General features: G+C 41.9%; 2 protein-coding genes across 4 annotated transcripts in view; one reads left to right on the forward strand and one right to left on the reverse strand.

Moving 5' to 3' along the window:
• The window catches only part of HTR1F (5-hydroxytryptamine receptor 1F), a 199613-nt gene that overhangs the window by 4750 nt on the left and 170560 nt on the right, over positions 1–24303 (reverse strand). The gene's annotated exons all lie outside the window — the stretch shown is intronic.
• On the forward strand, positions 928–14006 carry LOC144339547 (uncharacterized). 3 transcript variants are annotated; one of them, XR_013414595.1, is made up of 2 exons: positions 928–1066; positions 13370–14006. XR_013414595.1 is itself a non-coding variant. In XM_077994315.1 (2 exons), exons 1-2 carry the CDS (start codon positions 12575–12577, stop codon positions 13507–13509), a joined length of 360 nt encoding a protein of 119 aa, XP_077850441.1. In that variant the 5' UTR covers positions 10415–12574; the 3' UTR covers positions 13510–14006. The 3 variants fall into 3 exon arrangements, 1 of the variants encoding a protein (XP_077850441.1); XR_013414594.1 differs by lacking the exon at positions 13370–14006 and adding an exon at positions 3666–8128; XM_077994315.1 differs by lacking the exon at positions 928–1066 and adding an exon at positions 10415–12794.

Here is a 24303-nt window from a genome sequence, read left to right on the forward strand (position 1 = left end):
ATTAATTACAAGTCAATTAAGAACATTTGGACTATAATAAAATAGGATTAATATCTTTGATAAATAGCATATTATTTTTTATCAATCCTCTTCTCTTTAATAACTTTTTAGCAGTTACCTATATTTTAGGAAAGGACAATATGGAGACCTGATATTTTATTCTTAGTTAGAGCTATTAGTATATTTGCATATTCCTTAAATTAACTTTAAAGTAGTTCTATTTTATTGGCACTGATAAAATAATACTTTAAAATACTTAATATTTTTATATCAAGTACTTCATAAGAATATGAGTAATCATACATATAATGTGGTTAGGTATATTATAAAACACCTTGAACCGGGCCTGGTAGCTCATTCCTGTAATACCTGTACTTTGGGAGGCTGAGGTGGGCAGATCACTTGAGGTCAGGAGTTCGAGACCATCCTGGCCAACATGGTGAAACCCCGTCTCCACTAAAAATACAAAAAAAAAAAAAAAATTAGTAGGGCGTGGTGGCACATGCCTGTAGTCCCAGCTACTTCGGAGGCTGAGGCAGAAAAATCACTTGAACTTGGGAAGTGGAGGTTGCAGTGAGCCAAGATCATGCCACTGCACTCCACTCTGGGCGACAAAGCGATACCCCATCTCAAACAAACAAACAAAAAAACAAAACAGAAAACCTTGAAATGCAGCATATTTTCTATTCTATTCTACTTTGGGTACCAGTACTAAATTTAATTTTTAGTAACTGTTTGGGTTAACAGTACTAAATTTAATTTTTATTTTCAGACATTCACTGAAGGCAAGTGCTGTTAAGCAAATTGAGTGGCAGAAGAAATTTGAATACCTGAAAAAGAGCGATTGTCTACTGGGTATTTGAGAAGTAGTTGTCTTTCTTTTTTTTTTTTTATGTCAACATTTAGCCAGTTTTAAAGGGCAACTAAGACAACTCCTGGTAAAGAATGGAGGTTAAAGTCTTAGAAATTCTAAACCAGTAGTTCTTGAATTTGGAGTACCTCAGAATCACTTGGAGGGCTTGTTAAAGCAAATTGCTGTGTCTCACCCTCCGGAGTTGGTGACTCGGTAAGTCTGGTGAGCCTGGGGATCTAAAATCTACATTTCTAACAAGTTCCCGGATGATACTGATGCTGTCGGTCCAGGGAGTCAGGTTTCTGGGCATAATCAACAGGTTGTTTCTCATCGGTTTGTCTAATTTTTTTCAATGCTGCCACATCTGTGGGTTTCTCTCTCTTGATTTTTGTCCTCTGAATTTCATACTATACAGTTTTTTCAGTGTCTCTCATTTTTACATTCTTATTTCTTGGAGTTTCCTAAATAAATTATCTTACACTGGCATGCATATATATATATATATACACACACACATATATATGTGTGTGTGTGTGTGTGTGTATATATATATATATATGCATTTCCCTATTTTTATTGCTATCTTCATCCAGCTCTTGGACTTTATTTTCTGGGTCTTTTAACTCCCCTTCTCTCATATTATTTCTATTCTTTTCAGCCAATATGAAAGTTATGCTCTGACCATATTTCCTAAAATTAGTATTGGATCACAGGGCCTATGATGTAATGGTGTGCTTAGGCACCATCAGGACAGAAATTAAAATTCTTGATATGTGTTTTTAGTATCAGTGAACCTCACAGTCTTTAGCTATTTTCCCTGGAAACATTTATAGAAGGTCAGTGATTACATGTAAAATGCTTACTTCAAAGTCAACAGGATGTATTAGTAATGTGGCAAATTAATTTCTACTTTACTTCCAATATTTCCTCTATTCCCTTATCATAAAATTTGCACTAAATATTAAATTAAAAAAACTGAATATTTTCTTAATTGGTTAATTCCTTTGGAATGGTGTTTGTTTGTTTATCTATTTTGTTTATTTTATTTTTTTGAGACAGAGTCTCACTCTATACCGCAGGCTGGAGTGCAGTGGCATGATCTTGGTTCATTGCAACCTCTGTCTCCCAGGTTCAAGCAATTCTTGTGCCTCAGTCTCCCAAGTAGCTAGAATTACAGGCGCTTGCCACCACGCCAGGCTAATTTTTTGTATTTTCAGTAGAGACGGGATTTCACCATGTTGGCCAGGCTGGTTCAGAACTCCTGGCTTCAGGTGATCTGCCCACCACGGCCTCCCAAAGTGCTGGGATTACAGGTGTGAGCCACCATACTTGGCCTGCAATGGTGTTTATTTCGTGCTATGGGAATTGATTTAAAAGTGCTGACAGTTTTCATAATATGAGCAAAAATAACTTTTCATTTTAATTTGCCTGATAAGAGCTCTTCAAGAGATGATTCCGAAATTACCTTTTGAATACAATTTTAAACAAGAGAAAGTGTCAGAAAGAGTTATGTGAGTTTCCAGAATAAAAATTAATTATGTAGCAAAATTGACAAGCTTAAAATTAGAAGGTGAATTAGTTGATAATTCAATGGATTTCCCTAAGCATCAAGTTGTAGCATTTAAATTAAGCTCAATAAAATGGTACCTAATGCCAAGAAAAAAAATAAACATTTGGGGTCATATTCTAGAATTATATGACAAAATTTATCTGTCATATAATTATATTGTAGCTTTCCAGAAATCTTGTTAATGTTAAATTTAGAACTGTAATTAATCTTCTGATAGTTGTATTTATAGACAACAAAGAAAATAGAAAAACAAAGGCAACCAATGACATTGGGTTTTATTTTTAGTTTTCTCCTATTTCTCTTGCTATTTACGATGATAAATGTAATAAACCATCTACCTTTATTAATTTAGACATGGCCTCTGACCAGGTTTTTTTATGTTCCTTTATATCTTAAGTTCCTACTGTGCATCCTTATGGTGCTAGTGACTACTTCTGGGTTACTGGACATAGAGTATGTTACATATATCCCTCCTACTCTTAGAACATAGACTGCATTCTATATTTGAATGTCTCCACTGGGAAAGAATCAAGATTAGTTTGTAAGTAGAGCCCTCAGTCTCATGTGTTATATACAGCCTTCTTGATAATAACAGAGAAAGAAGACTTCCCCAGGTTTTATTCAACATGAATATTTGCCAATTTGTTGATTTAGCTGCATGATGCATTTACTCCTCTGCTTACTCAGTTTTTAAAATCTAATGCTTATTTACATTTAGGTGTTTGTTTGATCTTGATATCCAATTATATTGTCCTCAAGATTAAATTACTAGCTCCTAGCCACACAGTTTAATTCATTTTATATTGTAAATAGCCTGAGAGGGCTGTCATACACAAATAGTTTTTGTAATAACATTGTGAAGTAAAATTCAATTCTGTCGAGACCTCATGAATACCTACAAGTTGGCTGTTTTAATTAGAATAACAATAACATTCATCTTTCCTGAGTGTTTACTTCTGCATGCAATGTACTAAGTGCTTTCCATGCACTAACCCATTTAATCCTCATAGCTAACCTCTGAGGCAGGTACAATTATTGTCTTTCTTTTCATAGATAAGATAACTGAAGCACAGATGTTTAATAATCTCTACAATGACAACACAACAAATAATTGGTAGAAAAATCTATTCTTCTACCATCATTTTTCTCTCTGTCAGAGGTGGATTACTGAATAGTTGTATTTCAGTCATGAGGCTTATCAAGTAACTACTTCTTCTTTTCTTTTTTTTTTTTTTTTTTGAGACGGAGTTTCCCTCTTGTTGCCCAGGCTGGAATACAATGGCGTGATCTCTGGCTCACCACAACCTCCGCCTCCCGGGTTCAAGTGATTCTTCAGCCTCAGTCTCCTGAGCAGATGGGATTACAGGCATGCACCACCACACCCAGCTAATTTTGTATTTTTAGTAGAGATGGGGTTTCTCCATGTTGGTCAGGGTGGTCTCGAACTCCCAACCTCAAGTGATCTGCCTGCCTTGGCCTCCCAAAGTGCTGGGATTACAGGTGTGAGGCACCATGCCCGGCCCTCAAGTAACTACTTTTTCTATAAAATAAAGATTATATAATAAAATGAGAAGGGTGTTCAAATGTAAGCAATTATCCAATAAAATTAATGTTTAAGGTAGCAACCAGGTCTACATGTGTTGATTGTAACAGTAGGAGTGTATTCATAGCTCTTTCCATTTTTTTTTACTGCCTTTTCAACTCTGAGACTTACCTTTTGCTCTTATATTTCTTTGCTTTCATTTATTACTTTAAGAACTTTTTTAGTGAGTGTTATTTTTGTGCTAATAAATAAATCTGAGAGTTATAAAAATACCTCTTTTGGCCGGGTGTGGTGGTGCACACCTGTAATCCCAGCACTTTGGGAGGCTGAGGCAGGTGGATCACCTGAAGTCAGGAGTTCGTGACCAGCTTGACTAACATGGCGAAATCCCATCTCTTCTGAATACAAATAATTAGCTGGGAGTGGTGGCACATGCCTGTAATCTGAGCTACTTGGGAGGCTGAGAGAGGAGAATTGCTTGTACCTGGGAGGTAGAGGTTGTAGTGAGCCAAAATTGTGCCATTGCATTCCAGCCTGGGCAACAGAAGTAAAAGAGCAAAACTCTGTCTCAAAAACAAACAAACAAACAAAAAACCTCTTTCCTACCACCACCAAGAAAAATCTACCCCTGGACAAAACAAAACAAAACAAAACAAAACAGCAAAACAAAACAACACTTTGTACTTGTCATTAAGAAGCTAGCTTTGGCAATGAAACCTCTTAACATATAGTTATAATACAATTATACAATGCAATAAGGGCATTATGGAGATATATATAAAGTATCCTGGAAATACTGGTGAGGGAGAATTAATTAATCATACCATGATTAAACAGGGAAGGCCTTTGCAGGTAGAGGAAAAAGTGTGAGCAGAAGCAGAGGCATAAAAATGCAGGATGCATCAGACATGTGAAATTAGCAGTCTGATGTGCTACCTACTTACTGCAAAGGCACTTTAGGGCTAGAGTTGGAGGTGAGAGATGAAAATTCACTGAGGAAGACAAAGAGGAGGCTTGCATGCCACGACGAGGACACTAGGTTTTATTTTGTAGGCAGTCAGAAGTCTTAGCAGTGTTTAAGAAGGTAAGTGAAGGGATATCTGAGTTTTGGCAGAGTGGGGTGTGTAGGTGGCAAGGTACGGCTTGAAGAGAGTGGTGCTGCTGCTCCAGAGAAAGGCGTAAGCAAAAGATTAAAGAACGCTTTCGAGAATATAGCTGAAATTATAACCTTCAAAAGGTAACTGGAATAAAAATGGTCGATTTTTTTTACTCTTCCATTAGTGCTTGAAAATTAGGGTTTGTATTGCTAAGTAAAACATAATTCAATTTATTCAGGATTGGATCAAGAATTGGGCTGCAGACTGGGGTCCAAGGCCAACGGAAAAGGTTGGTGGGTGTGCTGGATCAGTACTAGTTTCATAAAACAGCTGGCCAGAGAGGGCAACATGCTGAGAAAATAGGCCAGCATTGATGGTCCTGATGAGCTTCAGGAGCAGGTGTAAAGTGGGCTCAGGTAATGTGCAAGGATGAAAAAAAGATGAGATTGTAGTTAGATTCTGAGCCTGGGATTGTAGAGCTTTGAATTTAGGGAGCGATTGCAGGGCTGGAGTATGAAAATGTGTAGGATTGCTGTGTAACTCTTCTGTACCAGTGAAGACCTGCTTACACAGAGAGATGGGAAACCGCAAGGCTTTTACAGCACTTCAGTCCATGGAACCTTGCCTATATTTGCCATGTATATGTATACATTTTCTTTTCCCTATATTTTTAAAATCACTGCCTGCTGGATCTGGCCTCTAGGATCCTGACGTATACTTCTCAGATTTGTACACTTAACTTTTTGACTTTGAATACTCATCCCTTCCCACAATGTCTTGCTTTAACCGTCCATGTCCAACTTAGGGGTGTGCTTGTGTTTCCTAGATGTCTGACCTATTCCTTCTTAGTTTATGAAGTATCTTCCCTTTAGTTTGTCTATTGGCTCCAATGCCTTCCATCCATTTCATAAGCAAAATATATTCACCTGCTCCCTAAGCTCCCCCAAATCTCGTCTAATCATGGCACCAGTCTTGAAGTCCATGATCTCATGTATTGTATCAGGTGAAGAAACAGATGAGGCTCCACTTGAGGCTGCAATGCCACTTGACTCAGAGAGCTGTGAACTACACAGGCATTTTATCTGTTCTCCAATCCTTTATATGTAATGGTGAGTTGAGGGCAGGATAATTGCAATAGACACCTCCATTCAAAAAGATAAGGAAACGGGAAACACATAGTGGCCACTGACCTGAAATTCACCCAGACAAATATTATCAGAGCGCTCTCCTCTGAGGGTTAGAAATTCACCGTCATTAGTGTCCACTTCTGCTTCCTCATTTGGTTCTCTAATTCACTGCACTCCACGGCTCTTGAAACCCTCTCCAGGCTCTTGACTCTGCTCTTGAACAGATCCTGTCTGGTCTCTGGAAAGCAGTCTGGATTATAGCTAGATAGCCTTCTTAGCCTGCTTTCTGCCGACAGAAAGTCTTTTCATTTTGAGCTTTTTCCCTTTTAGTCCAAGTTAGTATAGTTTTCTTCAAAACTTTGTGTCTCTCTATGAATTGGATTGACAGTCACTACATGCCCCAAATGTCACATGCATAATTCTTTCCAAGACAGACTTTCTTCTTTTTCGGACGATTTCAGACTATTCTTAGACTATTAGGGCTGTGGGGCAACACCCTTAAGATTTTTAGAAGTCCCTTTCTCTAGCTTAGATATGTAGAAAATATCTGAGATATTTAAAAATATCTAGATATTTAAAAATGTTTAGAAAGAGCAGGGAGCAGTGGCTCATGCCTGTAATCCTAGTATTTTGGGAGGCCAAGGTGGGTGGATCATTTGAGGTCAGGAATTTGAGGCCAGTCTGGTCAACAAGGTGAAACCCCAACTCTATTAAAAACACAAAAATTAGCCAGGTGTGGTGGCAGGTGCCTGTAATACCAGCTACTCGGGAAGCTTGGACATGAGAACTGCTTGAGGTGGAGTTGCAGTGAGCTGAGATCTGCCACTGAACTCTAGCCTGGGTGACAGAGTGGGACATTAAAAAAAAAAAAATTGGAAAGAAGAAAGCATTCTAATTTTAAATTGAATTTACATATACACACACTTCATTGCTCAGATGGATCTGGTTATTGTTTTCAAGAGACACCTGCTTGGTAGTCTGCTACACTTGAGAAAATAAATTGCAGCAATGACAATCTTAGAGAAAATGACACCACATTCAATGAACACACTGAAACCAGCTACAGGAGTACCTGGTGTGGAAAAGAGAGCAAATACACGTGTACAGACTCAGTAGGTTGTACTATTTGCTTTGTTTGACTGTTGCTGAAACCTAAAGAGAAAAGAAGTTGAGTATGTGGGGTGGAACGTAAAGGAAGGGTGGGGAGATATGGCAGAAGTGGAGTTGTGAAGGTAACAGAAACTGATGTTTATTCCTGAGATTATGACTTCGGCTAATTAAGAGACTATCAACTATTGTGAATAAAACGCACAATTGTGGCCAGGCATGGTGGTTCACGCCTGTAATCCTAGCACTTTGGCAGGCTGAGGTGGGCAGATTGCCTGAGCTCAGGAGTTCGAGACTAGCCTGGGCAACATGGTGAAACCCCATCTTTAGTAAAATAAAAAAAAAAATTACCCAGGTATGGCAGTGTGTGGCTGTAGTCCCAGTTACTCAGGAGGCTGAGGCCAGTGACTTGCTTGAACCTGGGAGGTGGAGGTTGCAGTGAGCTGAGATTGTGCCACTGCACTCCAGTCTGGGCGACAGAGCAAGACTCTGTCTCCAAAACAAACAAACAAACAAACCCAAAACATAAAACAAACCCACAAGTGCTAGTGATGGCAGTGATGGCCCATCTGGAGAGGCTGCCGCAAACCTACCAGCTGTGGCAGGTGCGGTGCAGGCTGGGTTGTGCACTTCAGGGAGCTGGTGGGAGTTGGGAGCAGGTGAGAACCCTGCACCCTTCTGAGTTGGTAGGGTGGGAGCCCCATCCCCCAAGTGCAGCAGCAGCCCCCAGCTATAGCTGTGGACATGGACATTCCTATGCTCTCAGGGTCATGGGAACCCTCTGTGCCCCCGAAGGCTCAGAAGTGCCTACTCTCATTGCCTGATCTCTCCCTACTCCCAGTGCCCACTCTCATTTAGGAGCAGAGTTGAAGCCGAGCCAAGTGCTGTGTGTATGCTCGAAGCAGTGCTGACATGTCAGCCCCCTGCCACCTTGGCATCCTCTGGACTTTGGGCACTGACAAGCATGGGAGGGAGTCCAAGGGGGAACCGAGGGCAGCTCGGTGCAGGCCTGCAGACGCCTCTCAGCATGAACAGCCTGAGTGCCATGGATGATGTAACTGATGGTGGCAGGAGGCAGACAGGCTCCTGGGTGGAAAGGAGCAAGCCCCCAGTGAAACTCCACCTTCAAGTCAGGGATGGCCTGAAGCCTGGAGGCTGGGCTGCCTGTTCTGTAGCCAGGAGTGAAAACTTATGGTGCTTTTTCCATGGCTGCTCATGGACCAGTCAGAATGCACTTCCTCCCTTCTGAAGCCCATGAAAACCCTGGACTCAGCCAGACTTGGAAAGATGACAGGATGACCTGCCCATGGATAGGAGCTACCCACTCTGGGTCTCCTCTCCACTGAGGGCTGCACAGATGTTGGGATGACCTGCCTACAGGCAGAAGCTACCCACTCCAGGTCTCCTCTCTGCTGAGGGGTGGAGAGATGCCATCAGGACGACTGCCTGCAGATAGGAGCTACCCACTCTGGGTATCCTGAGAGCTGTAATATTGCTCAATAAAGCACTCCTTTGCCTTATTTCCTCTCCAGTTGTCCATGTACCTCATTCTTCCTTGAAGCAGAACAAGAATTTGGGACCCACTGAATGGTAGAACTGAAAAAGCTGTAACACAAACAGGGCTGAATCACACCCTGCTGCTTGCCACAGTGTGGGCAATGAGGAGAGAAGAGCTGTGGCCTTTCCAGGAGTCCAGACCTAAGGGCTCCCTGAACCAGGGCTGTGACACTCTCTTTGGGGCTCTGCAGTTCCTGGCATTTTCAAGCTTCCGGGTACCACTGTATTCTCGTCATCTAGATGTGGGTGCCCATAGCAGAGTCTGCTTGCAGAGCATCTGATTCAGCTGCAGGGTTGCACAGAAGTGGCACCTGGGGCTGCCTGCCCTGCCACAGCAGACAGCATGCCTGGCTGTGTGCAGTAGCTGGATCCCCTACTCACTTGCTTATGCACCCCTTGCTGCTCCACTCCATGCCTGGCTCACCCTTGGAAGGCATGGAGTCTTGGCTGACAGCCAAGCTGAGAGCAGCCTGCCAGGCTGAGTGGGCAGAACAAGCCCAGTGGGCCGAATAAAATTCAGGCAAAGGTGCCACTGGCCACAGAAGCTTCTGGCTGGAAAAGTGACAACCTAAGGATCCTGTGACATTTTTGAGGGCTCATCCAGGATCTGTGGAGGGGTGAGTACTAGCAGATTTGCTGCTTTATGTCCAGTTTTCAGAGTCCCTAAACTCTACAATCACCAGAATGAAAGGAAAATACTGGGCCTCTGTCGGCCAACTAGAAATGACTATCATTGCTGCTGGACTTAGGACACATAGGACAGGCTTGCCAGGGAGAACACTGTCAATCCCCCATCACCCTCAGGTGTTGGGAATGTGAGATTTGTTCCAATCCAGTTTCTCTTCATGGAGGTCTAGTGGTTGTGTGGATTGGAAGGAGGTCCTGGGGCAACTGAAGGTATGGCTGAGGCTACTCCTTGGTGTTATCCAAAAGCTCCTGGACTAACTCCAGTCCCTGACTGCCCATTAAGGTATACCACTAGGACCCTCAGTCTTTCCCCTCCCTCCCTCCCACCCTCTCTCCCTCCCTCCCGTCCGTCCTTCCTTCCTTCCTTCCTTCCTTCCTTCCTTCCTTCCTTCCTTCCTTCCTTCCTTCCTTCCTTCCTTCTTTCCTTCCTTCCTTCCTTCTTCCCTTCCTCCCTTCCTCCCTGCCTCTCCAGTCCCTGATTGCCCATTAGAGTGTAGCATAGGACCCTCAGCTTTTCCAATCTCTCTCTTTTCCTTCCTTTCTTCCTTCCTTCCTTTCTTTCTTCCTTCCTTCCTTCCTTCCTTCCTTCCTTCCTTCCTTCCTTCCTTCCTTCCTCCCTCCCTCCCTCCCATCCTTCCTTCCATCATTCCTTCCACTCCAGTCCCTGATTGCCCATTAGGGTGCAACAATAGGACCTTCAGTCTTTCCCATATCTCTCTTTCTTTCTCTCTTTCTCTCCCTCCCTCCCTTCCTCCATCTCTCCTTCCCTCCCTCCCTCCCTCCCTCCCTTCCCTGCTTCCTTCCTTCCTTCCTTCCTTCCTTCCTTCCTTCCTTCCTTCCTTCCTTCCTTCCTTCCTTCCTTCCTTCCTTCCTTCCTCTCTCTCTCTTTTTCTTTCAAGACTGCCATGGCCACTGTCCTCTTCTTTACATACAATGTTAAGGGTGTTGTTACACACCACAAAGATAATATCACTGGGTAGAATGAGATTTTGGCTGTCATCAGTAGTGTAAATCAGAACAGTGTAGTATCTGTCTATCTTTAGAAGCAAGGAGGATGTCACAATTGAGACTTTTCTTTCCCATACTCAAAAGGAACCCATTTGCATAGGGCAAGAGGCTTTTCCCCCCAGGCACCTTTCCCTCCTCTGCACTCAAGTTGTTTCTTTCTTTCCTCCACTGTGTCAGGAGTCAATACAGTCCTGTGAATACAGGGAGCTTTTTTATGTGAGATATTGATTTTTTCCTTTTGGGAAGCATCTGATTAGGCCAGGTCCCCAATTCCCAGGACTCCTTTTCTCTCCCTTGTTTGGGAGGACTTGGTTCTACAGTGTCACCTGCTTATGATAAAGAAGCAATGAAAATTAAGGGGGATCTTGGCAAGTTTTCAGATGACCCTGTCAGGTATATAGAGGCTTTCCAGGACTTAATCCAAGTATTTAAACTCTCCCGGATAGATGTCATGTTACTTGAATCAGATCCTGACTACCATGGAAAAGCAGGCTGTTCTGCAAGTGGCAGAAAATTCTGGGGATGAGCTTTGTATCTCACGTAGTGCCAGGGAATGGGATGAGCCTTATCCAGTTGGAAGAATAGCAGTACCATTAGAGTACTTTAAATGGGTCCCCAGTGATGAAATGGGAGAATGGAAGAGAAAACACTTTCAGGTGGGCATACAGGAGGGAGGGCTGACGTAGGACTAGAACTAAGCCTCTCAATTACTCCAAGCTACCCATGATACTCCAGGGATTAGATAAGAATCCTACTGCCTTCCTGGAAAGGCTAAGAGGGCCATTGGTAAAGCAGACCTCTCTCCTAATTCAGTTGAGCGACAATTACTCCTGAAGTGTGAACGTATTATTTAGGCAGTCCCAGATATGAGGAAGCTGCAGAAACAGGCCATGGGGCTGGATAGTGCATTAGGGAACCTCCTGAAAGTGGTCATCTTGCTATTTTACAATAGGAATCAGGAGGAGGCCCAAGAGAGGGAAAGGAGACACAGGAAAAAGGCAAAGGCTCTAACAGCCACCTAACAGGCTCACAAACCCCAGGGTCCTTGGGACGCATCTGTTAACTGCTACAAATGTGGCAATCCAGGGCGTTTTAGGAAGGACTGTCCAGACAGCAGGAGGAAGCCACCTTGAACCTGTCCAGTTTGCAATGGGGACCACTGGAGGGTGGATTGTCCCTAGAGACACAGGTCTCTGGGTCCAGCCCAAATCGTCCAGCAGGACTGACAGGTCCCAGGGCTCCTCTCCCTGGTTCCAGTGGTTCAGAAGTTGAAGGGAGGAAGTTGGACCTCTCCCTGGACACTGGAGCAGGAATTTGAGTTCTCTTCTCCAGTCTGCCCCCTGCCTCTCTTAGCATGATCATGGGGGCGTATCTCAGGAAAACCTTTAACCTGCTATTTTTCCCAACCCCTTAGTTGTAGTTGGGGAGAGCTTTTGCTTATTGTTCTCACCTTTGTTCTGTTTCTCACCATAAGGTGTTTTTGTCAAGGACTCTTTAATACTGAATTCCCAAAGGATTATCTACTCCCCTAAATAGCTATTTCTCTCTTAAAATTTAATTGTCCCTCTACAAAATTCAATTTCTTCCACTAGGGTGAAACAGCTCTAGCCACAATATTGTTTTCCAAATAATTAGTCCATTTTTTTTTTTTTAAGATTTTTTCCTTTTAGCTCCTCTTTTTATAATACTCATATTTGGTCCATGCATACTTACCCTCCTTGTGAAATTTGTGTCTTCTCACCTAGAGGCCATCAAACTCCAAGTGGTCATGCAACTGGAGCCTCGGACAATGACTCCCTTTTAATGGAATAGGCATCTGAGAGAGATCTGACTGTCATTTTCCCCAAAACAATGCTCCTTGTCAGCATGAAGCAGTTAAAAGCAGTCGTTGTTTTTAGTGCCTACTGCCTCCCTGGAGAGGCTAAGAGGGCCCTTGGTAAAGCACACCTCTCTCCTAATTCAGTTGAGGGACAACTAATCCTGAAGTGTGAACTTATTATACGTATTATTTAGGCGGCCGCAGATATGAGGAAGCTGCAGAAACAGGCCATGGGGCTGGATAGTGCATTAGGGAACCTCCTGAAAGTGGTCATCCACCCTAACAGCAGCTGTATGTACTTCTTAAGAGTGGGAATTGATGGCAGTGGCAGCCCGTCTGGAGCAGCTGTCAGGAAGGTGCCAGCTACAGCAGAGAAGGTGCGACTGGGGCCATGTGCTCCACGAAGCCAGCAGGAGCCAGGAACAGGTGGGAACCTGCCACCTTCTGAGTTGCTGGGGTGGGCGTCCTACCTTTCTGGGAGCAGCTGTAACTGTCTAGCTGCAGCAGTGGACCTGGGCATCCTTGCACTCTTGAGGGCCTAGGAAGCTCCCCTGCCCCCTCAGGCTCAGAAGTGCCTGCTCCTACTGCCTGGCACCTGGCACCCTGCTCCCAGCACCTGCTCCAATTTCAGAGCAAAGTCGAAGCTGAGCCCAGGCTCTGTCGTGACCTGACCGGGTGTCTGTGCACTCAGGTTGGCACTGACAGCCCCCTGCCACTCTGGCCCCCGCTGGGCTTTGGACACTGACGAGCATGAGAGGGAGGCTGAGGGGGTGCTGATGGGCTGATGGTGGCTTGGCATGGACCTGCAGGCAACCCTTGGCACGAACAGCCTTGGTGCCATGGACAACATGATTGATGGCAGTAGGAGGCAGACAGGCTCCTGTGTGGAAAGGGGCAGGTACCTGGTAAAACCTCACCTTCAAGTCAGGGTTGACCTGAAGCTTGGGGGCTGGGGTCCCTGTTCCATGGCCTGGAGTTAGAACTTGTGGTGCTTTTTCCAGGTCCTCCCATAAACCAATCAGCACTCACTTCCTCCCTTCTGAAGCCCATAAAAACCCCTGGACTCTGCCAGACTCACAGAGACATTGGGACGACATGCCTGTGGAGAGGAGCTATCCGTTCCTGGACTCCTTTCCGCTGAGGGCCACACAAATGTCAGGATAACCTGCCTGTAAATAGGAGGTACTGCGTCTCTTCTCCCCTGAGAGCCACAGACAACCTGCCTGTGGATAGGAGCCAACCACTCTGGGTCTCCTGAGAGCTGTACTTTACTGTATTGTACTGAGAGCTGTACTGTACTGAGAGCTGTACTGTTACTGTATTGTACTGAGAGCTGTACTTTACTGTATTGTACTGAGAGCTATACTGTACTGAGAACTGTACTGTTACTGTATTGTACTGAGAGCTGTACTGTACTGAGAGCTGTACTGTTACTGTATTGTACTGAGAGCTGTACTGTACTGAGAGCTGTACTGTTACTGTATTGTACTGAGAGCTATACTGTACTGAGAGCTGTACTGTCACTGTATTGTACTGAGAGCTGTACTGTACTGAGAGCTGTACTGTCACTGTATTGTACTGAGAGCTGTACTGTACTGAGAGCTGTACTGTTGCTCAATAAAGCAGCCCTTCACCTTGCCCACTCTCTAGTTATCATTCTTCCTAAACGTGGGACAAGAACTCAGGACCTGTCAAATGGTGGAACTGAAAGAGCTGTGACACAAACAGGGCTGAAACACAGCTCCCCCACTCATCAGGTTGTGGGTGATGAGAAGGAAGGAAGAACTGTGACCCATCTGGGAACTCAAGGAGCGGTGCACTTGAGATGACACGCTCTTTGGGGCTCTGCGATTTCTGGAGTCTTCCAGCTTCTGAGTGCCATCATGTTCCCCTCATCCAGAGGTGGGTGCCCACAGTGGAACCTGCTTGTGGTGCATCTAATCCAGCTGCAGGCTTATATGAAGCTGGCACCTATGCCAGCTCCTGGAGCTGCCCGCCCCTCTGCAGTTGCAGCTGTGTGCAATGGCTGGACCCTGCGCTCACTCACTCACTAACCCTTGCCTCTATGCATCTAGCTCTCCCTTGGCAAGCATGGGATCTGGTCCAGTTGTATGAACTAAGTGCAGCCTTCCAGGATGAGTGGGAAGAACAAGTCCAGTGGGTCTGAGTAAAACTAACGCAAAGACGCCACTAGCCACATTGGCTTCAGGCTGGAAAAGCGACACCCTAAAGATCCTGTGACACTAGATTTCAAGAAAAATTAATTTAAAGTGACTCCCCCACATAATAGTGTGAGCTCAGGAAAGTCATTTCAACTTTAAAAGACTCAGCTTCGGCCGGGCGCAGTGGCTCACGCCTGTAATCCCAGCACTTTGGGAGGCCAAGGTGGGTGGATCACGAGGTCAAGAGATCGATATCATCCTGGCTAACATGGTGAAACCCTGTCTCTACTAAAAATACAAAGAAAAAAAAAATTAGCTGGGCATGGTGGCAGACGCCTATAGTCCCAGCTACTCAGGAGGCTGAGGCAGGAGAATGGTGTGAACCCGGGAGGTGGAGCTTGCAGTGAGCTGAGATCGCGCCACTCACTCCAGCCTGGGTGACAGAGTGAGACTCTGTCTCAAAAAAAAAAAAAAAAAAAAAGATTCCACTTCATTATCTCTAGAGGGAAAAAATAAATGTCAAACATTATGAAGGGTTGTTGAAGATTATATATAAACCTGTCAGGTACCTGGCTTCTAAAACACTTAATATTTTTATTTGTCATCTGGAGTATAGGGCTAGCAACTCTACCTTTAGGATTGAGGTTAATGTTGTTAATCGTTATGAAATAAGTCTAGCTGGGTAAAAAGCATTTTAATTTTTACCCCAGTCTTCCTTTGATAGTATCTGTAGTACCATCATTGTCTAATATCAAGTTTTCTAATTCTACAATATGTAAAGGGGATGGTGGGAGGAAATACGGTACAATTACCATACATGAGGAATGGGGTACTCTCTCCTATTATGTAAGTTAAAATGAAAAACAGGTAATGTCTTAGCAAGCTAGAGATGGAAATTTTGAAAGCTTATGGTCGTGATCTTTTCCTCCGCCTTGACTACCATTCCCTCTCCTTGAGTAATAAACAAGGCAAATAGTTTTCTCCATGGTGACATTGGATCTAATAATAGATTATGTAAGTGGTTATCACCAGGAACTACACAAAGGGTCTGGGTATTCTGTGCCCTCACTGGAAAGTTACTAAAACGTTGTTATTTAACTATGTGCAAGATATGAAAAATATTTTAAAACTTTTGTTTGTAAAGTTAGCTATCTGATAAATATCTTAATCTAGGGAAAAATATTGAGTTGGACAAGGTCTATCTCAAAATGGGGGGTGACAATAGCTATTTTTCTTAAACATGAATAAAAACATTATGTTAAATTATTTAGAAAAATGACATGCTTAGGGTGTGTTAAAACTTAATGAAAGCTGTTGTGATGTTTAAAAGAAAATTAATTTTAGTGATGATATTTGATTTAACAATTTCAGTTTTTTTTTAAGAGATGGGGGTCTTCCTATGTTGCCCAGACTTAACTTGAACTCCTCAGTCTCCTGAAAAACTGGGATTATAGGCATGTGCCATGGTGTCCAGCTAGATTTTTTTTGGATCAATAATAATTAGTGAACCAAGCTAAGCTGGCAAAGTTTAAGCAATTTCAAGTACAACATATTTATTTCCCTCTCTTTTATTTTTGTTTTTTACTAGCACCAGGAATTAGACTGTTACTTATATTTTATACAAATGTAATTAATGGAATAAAAGGTATTTCACCTGATCATAATGTAAGCTCTTCCATTGTATTCCATTTTTCTTTTGAAAATATGTTAAATTAAAAGTATTCATTCTCTTCTTTAGTCTTCAATCTACTTTTTCTCTTTTGATTCTCTTAAGCTTTATACTGAAAGTGCATTTTACATCAGGTAGGCTTAATAAGTACCAGATGATTAACTGAGTAGCATAAATAAGACAAATGATTAATACTGACATTTATCGGGCACTCATGGCTTGGTGGGGCTGGTGCAGACAGCAGAAGTCTAGTAACATAGCGTGAGTGCTAATTGCTCTCAGTTGAAATTGGGCAGTTGATTTGTCATCTTCAATTAATGGTATTACAGAATGTTCAGCACTCAACACAAGGCAGATGTTATATGGTCACGATTTGGAGCTCTGCTCATATGCAATCTGGTCTTTCAGTCTGCTCACTAACCAAGGCTGTCAATGAAAATATGAGGAAAAACTTACCTTTTAAACTTGGATAAGGCAGGCAGTGATTGGCTGAGACTTGTTTAGTATGTTTAGTATCAGTGTACACTGGCTTTATCTAAAGTTGAAAAAGGCCATGATTTTAAATAAGAAGGGTATCTTTCTATTTTTATTTTATTTTATTGGCTTTACTTAATGCTGTAGAATAAAATATCTTGTTTCTTCCTGTTTTATACAGTAAATTATCATGGAATGCAAAGATACACACTGAAGGACGGGACATAATTAACATACTAACGTATTGAGATTCAGCTCCAAGATAATTAGGACGCATTTGTCTGTATTTGAATGACAAGAAAGGAGAACTTTCTTCAAGTACTTTGACTTAACATTCTTTTTACCATTTGAGAATACTGAAATTGATACCAAATAGTATCAATTCTCCAAGATTTTTGGAGAAAAATCCAAATATTGGATTCCAAAGTTTGGATTTTTGCAAGGTTTGGATTTTTTTTGAGATTTGGATTTTTTCTCCTTTTTGGAGATTTTTGGAGTGTTTGTTTTCTCCAAGATTTTTGGACTAGCATTTTAAACTTAAGAAGTTCTTATGCAGTTACTCTGATTACTTCTGGACTTCGTTGACTTTGGTTACTACTGTAAGAGTAGCAATTATTATCTCTAGGTTGAAAGAATTTTAATACATAAGCACACTTGAGACAGATACTAATAAAATTCTTATGTTTTAGAGAAAATTATAAAAGATTATAGAGTATGTTGGATATTTCAGAAATGACATGGTTAAAGGATGATGGATTTATATATTCCCTAGCACAGAACAAATCTGAACTGTCATCTCAATGGAATTAAAAAATACTGGAGAACATAAATGCTAAACCTTTGAACTTGTTTCCTAAGTTTGGAGCATCAATCATTCAATGTTTATTAAGCAATACAGTGTGTGTTAGTTTCTATATGTAATACACGTGCATAAAAGATGCAGCTCATACAATCAGGAAGAACATTGCTTATCAGTAGTTTAGGAAAAGACACGTACACCTACTCTGCAAACGTTTATTTATCCACCATTATAGTTGGCACTCTGGATATAAAAAGAATATGGCCTAAAACATTTTCTCAAATAGCTCACTATTACATATAGGAATCACTGCAATACGATGAGATAAAGGCATTCTGGTAGTCATTTTTAAAAAAAGATTACCAGGCATCTAAACCTGTTTTTCTTATACTAGTAGAGATACTAGCAGCCATATTTGTTGTTAAAAATATACAAATGCTTCTATACCAGTTGGTAAATAAAATATTAAGACTGTAACAAGCAGTAAATTTAATAACATGAACTCTGAAATAGACTCATTAGTACAAGCCAGTCAAAACAACTACGGAAAAATTGTTCTCTTAACATCCATTGATAATAGAAATATTGAATATGGAAAAATCTTGGCAGATTTTAAAGGCCAGCTTCAGCTGATAGCAGAAGCTGAGGGAGGATTCAGCATGATGAACAAGATAGCTGCTGTTAAGACATTTTCTCTACTTGAGGCCACAAGTTCTGCAAAGATGTTGCCCGTTGGCCACAATGAGGTGGGAAATAGGATCTGGGCATGGCTTCTGCATGGAAACTAGTTTCCCTGGTTGCCTGCTGAGCAGACGAGGTTTCAGCAGTGGCATAAGCAATTATCATCTGCTGCTCGAGAGTTGTCTGTCACACCAAATTGGCACTGGTGGCTCGTTGGGACTTGTCTCTGGGTCCAGGTCATGTGTAATTCTGACATCTAAGTTCATACCTGGCCACAGTGAACAGGCATCCCGTCTAGACTATTGATTAAGCTCCCTTACCCACACCACATCTTTATAAATAGTTCTTACATAAATATGTTCTTTCTGCATTATCCGAATTTGAGCATGCCATCGGTATTTCCCATTATGAACCTGATGGGTAATAAAAATCATAACTCCTTGGCAATGACTGTTAACTAATAATAATGATTAGTTTAGTAGGGCATGTGTCCAAAGGCAAGTAAATCCTAGTAATTTTACAGGAGTTTCCAGGAAGTAATGTTTTATTTTTATTTTCTCTCTGGACAGGCAGCAGTGAGTATTTAAGCCTGGATCTCTTGAAATCCCTTGCATCCACATGAGACACAAAGCACAATTTATTATCTGAAGTAGCCTATGCATTATATGTATTAATGAATGTGTTTTTTAAAAGCCATTATCATGCATAGATGGTTATGGCAGTTTTGCCTGGGAGGAGTAGAAAAGATGTTACACTGAAGTTTTAAATTTAAGCTAGGCTTGGGTAATTAGTTTATTGACTCAATAGATGGTTGGGGGGAGTAGGCTGCAGAGAGAGTCTTTTTGGGAGAAGAAATAGAATTTGCAAAGTTATAATATCAGGAAGAGTATGGTAGGAGAATAATTTGAATAGGTTACGGCAGCTGAGGATTGAAAAGTTGAATGGAAAGGAAGCTCTTTACATACCACAATCCTGGAGGCAATGGAGAGCGACTGAAGATGAAGCAGAATAGGTAAAAGATTAGAGACCACGATAGGGATTATTATTACTTATCTTTTTGATATGGAGTTTTGCTCTTGTCACCCAGGCTGGAGTGCAATGGTGCAATCTTGGCTCACTGCAACCTCCGCCTCCCGGGTTCAAGCGATTCTCCTGCCTTAGCTTCCCGAGTAGCTGGGATCACAGGTGCACATCACCATGCCTGACTAAATTTTCTTTTTGTATTTTAGTAGAGATGGGATTGGCCAGGTTGGTCTTGAACTCCTAACCTCAGGTGATCTGCCTGCCTCAGTCTCCCAAAGGGCTGGGATTACAGGTGTGAGTCATCACACCAGGCCAGTTATTATTATTAAGTAGTTGAGATGACAGACAATGAGACTCTAGCCAACAAAATGAAACAAGGTGATGGAGAGAAAGAAAACAGGTTTCAGCTTCTTAAGTGTATGACACAATTCTATAGCTTATTTTTGGAGGGGAGAAGGTGAGACTTGAGGAAGAAGGAGGTTTGATTCCTACGTTACTCAGTGGGCAACTAGTGGATGATAATGTCGTTTACCTGATTGGGAACATAAGAAAAGGAGGTTTAGAAGGGATTGAAAAGGATATAGGGTCAGGGAAAGTAATAAGTAGTTTCAAACACATTGAGACTAAGGTATCATGAGATAGCCCACATGGAGTTGTCTAGAAGACAGATCTGGATTGAAATGTAATTTAAAACACATAAATGATTAATCCAACCTTGTGCATCTATAGTCACCAGAGATTGGTGAAGACAATATATTGAAGGATGAATAAAAGATGAAGAAATCGGGAAAATATATGTGAAGTGTTCATTTAAAGATTTGGTTACTAACAAAATACTTCAAATTTAGAAATTTGAAAAAAGGCAAACAATAGGTGGAAAGTTGAGAAAATTGATTTTTTTAAAACACGAAGATACTTTGATATATGTATGTGGTAACGGAACTAAATCCGGCAAAGTAAAAATTTGAATTACAAATTTAACCACCATTTATAATTTATTATATGTCTTCCCTCATTAGAATGTAAGATCTAGAAGGGTGGAGACTTTAATCGCTGGGCCTAGAACAAAATTTGGTTCCACTAGTCACTCAAAAATTGTTTAATAAATGAATGAGCGAATGAAAAACACTGTGTGTTAATTGAGGGTGAGGAAAAGCATGCACACTTACACATTGCTGACATAGATTGGTAACCCCAGGGAGACAATATGGCAATCATTTTGATCCAGTCATTCTAAAAACTTTCCCTATAAATAAATTTGCATGTGGTATGAATGAATATGTATATCAATAGAAGTAGGCAAGTAAGTTATTGTATATACTTAAAATGAACAAAGCAGCTCTTTATATTTTGATATGAAAGAATTTCCAAAACATATTTTAAAGTGAAAATAAGTGCTGAAAAGTGTACACGGCAGGTTACTATTTATGTAAAAACAATGTACTTGCTTATTTGTATATGGAATATTTCTAGAAAGATACACAAGAGGTGGTTAACTGTGATTGTCTCCAGGGAATGTATGTCTAAGAAAACAGTTTGGATAGACTCTAAAATTTTGCACCCATTATAGATTTGTTACTTATTTTTAATTTAATTTAATTTAATTTAATTTTGAGACAGGGTCTCCTTCTGTCACCCAGGCTGAAGTGTAGTGGCATGATCACAGCTCATGTCAGAGTCAACCTCCTGGGCGCTGGTGATCTTCCCACCTCAGACTCCCCAGTAGCTGGGATTACAGGCACTCCCCAGCATGCCAGGCTAATTTTTATAGAAACGGGGTTTTGTCATGTTGCCCAGGCTAATCTCAAGCTCCTGGGCTCAAGTGATCCTCCTGTCTCGGCCTCTCAAAGTGCTAGGATTACACGTATGAGTCACCATGCCTGGCCATTGCTACCTATTTAAAAAAAAAAAAGAGTGAAACGAACCAACCAAATGTATTGAATACTTCGATTGGTGTCAAATACTTTTCCAAGTACCTTACCTTGTCCTATTTGAGGTCAGAAAGAAGAAGGTAAGTGAAGGAAGTAAATTTACAGCTGGTGAATATGTGAGCATGTATGTGTTAAGGTGGTGGTAGAAAATGGCAGAAACTTAAGGGTTTTCATGTGTCCTAATTTCTATTTTCTCTTTGGATGGAAGGTAGTGTCATCTGTGGAAGGGGAGGAAGCAGGGATCATGAAGGTAGAGGAACATTCAGCACAGTTGCTATAGGAAGGAAGGTGAACAAAGGCAGATAAACGAATTCTGTGTATCATTTAAAGTTGAATAGGCATCAATCTATACTACTGTGCAATTTTTCTTTGGAAGTGTTCAGTAGCCATGTAAGAGTGGAAAAGAAACATTGTTGGATTATATATGTTGCTGTGGGGAAGCACATGGTAACAAGAGAGCTGAAGATATTAACAAAAAAGTAGCTAAAGTCAAATGTAAATAAAGACATCAATAGGGAAATAAGTTTAGATTATAAAGGAAGGAATCAGTGTCTTGAAAACAAGGGTGAATTTCATTAGTTGAGAGAAAGTGAGAATTTCAAGGCAGAGCTCTTATCTTTTCCGATTGATCACAAAAATTCTCCCCTCAGGCCACAATTTTTTGGTTCTCATCCCATAGGCTCTGAAGGGAGCCCTCTTGAGTAAAATTATTTTAGAATAGTTCCAGCTATTTCCTGCACGGCCCTCGCTCAGGGAAACATTTATATTTCTCATGTACATTCCCACTTTGGGCTTTTCCTCTACCTCAGCAATTTTCAAAGTGTAGTTTCTGGATCAACAGCATCAGCATCACCTAGGAAATTTAAGAAATGCAAATTCTTGTCCCCATCCCTGACTCTGAATCAGAAACTTTGGGAATGAAACTCATCAATGTGTTTTAACTCCTGCCCCCACCAGGGGATTCTGATACATGCTTAACTTAGAACCATTGTTCTAGCTGTTCCCCTATATCTTACCTGAGATAACCACTTGGTTAATTAACTCCAACTCCTTCAAATCTTTGCTCAAATTCCCGTTAATTAACTTCAACTCCTTCAAATCTTTGCTCAAATTCCCACTACTCTGCTTAATTTTGCAACCTACATTTACCTCTCATCCTCCATGAATTAGTCTGTTCTCACACTGCTGATAAAGACATACCTGAGACTGGGTAATTTATAAAGAAAGACAGGTTTAAAAGACTCACGGTTCCACGTGGCTGAGGAGGCCTCACAATCATGGCAGAAGGTGAAAGGCATGTCTACATGGCAGCAGGCAAGAGAGAGAGCATGTGCAGGGGAACTCCCCTTTATAAAACCATCAGATCTCTTGACACTTATTCCCTATCATGAGAACAGCATGAAAAAGATGTGCCCGATGATTCAATTACCTCCCACTGGGTCCCTCCCACAACATGTGGGAAACACAGAAGCTACAATTCGACATTTGGGTGAGGACACAGTCAAACCATATCATTCCAACCCTGGCCCCTCCCAATATCATGTCCTCACATTTCAAAACCAATCATGCCTTCCCAACAGTTCCCCCAAATCTTAACTCATTTCAGCATTAACTCAAAAGTCCACAGTCCAAAGTCTCATCTGAGACAAGGCAAGTCCCTTCTGCCTGTGAGCCCATATAATAAAAAGCAAGTTAGTTGCTTCCTAGATACAGTAGGGGTAAAGGCACTGGGTAAATATACCCATTCAAAATAGGAGAAATTGGCCAAAACAAAGGGACTACAGGACCCATGCAAGTCTGAAATCCAGCAGGGCAGTCAAATCTTAAAGCTCTGAAATGATCTCCTTTGACTCCCTGTCTCACATCCAGGTCATGCTGATGCAAGAGGTAGGTTCCTATGGTCTTGCGCAGCTCTGCTCCTGTGGCTTTGCAGGGTACAGCCTCCCTCCCGACTGCTTTTACGGGATGACATTGAATGTCTATGACTTTTCCAGGCACACAGATGCAAGCTGTCAGTGGATCTATCATTCCAGGGTCTGGAGGATAGAGGTCCTCTTTTCATAGCTCCACTAGGCAGTGCCCCAGTGGGGAATCTGTGTGACAGCTTTAATCACATAGTTCCCTTCCACACTGCCCTAGCAGAGGTTCTTCATGAGGGCTTCATTCCTGCAGCAAACTTCTGTGTGGACATCCAGGTGTTTCCATACATCCTCTGAAACCCAGGTAGAGGTTTCCAAACCTCAATTTTTGACTGCTGTGTACTTGCAGGCTCAATACCACGTGGGAGCTGCCAAGGCTTGGGGCTTGCACCCTCCAAATCCATGGCCCAAGCTTTACCTTGGTCCCTTTTAGCCAGGCTAGAGTGGCTGGGATGCCAAGCACCAAGTCTCTAGGCTGCACACAGCAGGGGGGCCCTTGGCCTAGGCCAGGAAACCATTTTTGCCTTCTAGGCCTCTGGTCCTGTGATGGGAGGGGCTGCCACAAAGGTCTCTGACACGCCCTGGAGACATTTTTCCCATTGTCTTGGAGAGCAATATTTGGCTCCACATTAGTTATTTTAAATTTCTGTAGCCAGCTTAAATTTCTCCTAAGAAAACGAATTTTTCTTTTCTACCACCTTGTCAGGTGGCAAATTTTCCAAATGTTTATGCTCTGCTTCCCTTTTAAACTTAAGTTCCAATTCCAAACCATATCTTGTGAATACATAAAACTGAATCCTTTTAACATTTAAGTCACCTCTTGAATGCTTTGCTGCTTAGAAATTTCTTCTACCTGGCCAGGTGTGGTGGTTCATGCTTGTAATTCCAGCACTTTGGGAGGCCGAGGCAGGTGATCACCTGAGGTCAGGAGTTTGAGACCAGCCTGCCTAACATGGTGAAATCCTATCTCTACTAAAAATACAAAAATTAGCTGTGTGTGATGTCAGGCACCTGTAATAGCAGCTACTCGGGAGGCTAAGGCAGGAGAATTGCTTGAACCTGGGAGGTGAACCTTGCAGTGAGCCAAGATCATGCCATTGCACTCCAGCCTGGGTGACAAGAATGAAACTCCATTTCAAAAAAAAAAGAATTATTCTGCAAAGTGCCCTAAATCATTTTTCTCAGGTTCAAAATTCCACAAATCTCTAGGGCAGGGGCAAAATACCACCAATCTCTTTGCTGAAACATAGCAAGAGTCACCTTTACTCCCGCTTCCA

This window comes from Macaca mulatta, chromosome 2, assembly GCF_049350105.2.
Source record: "Macaca mulatta isolate MMU2019108-1 chromosome 2, T2T-MMU8v2.0, whole genome shotgun sequence".
NCBI classification, from domain to species: domain Eukaryota; kingdom Metazoa; phylum Chordata; class Mammalia; order Primates; family Cercopithecidae; genus Macaca; species Macaca mulatta.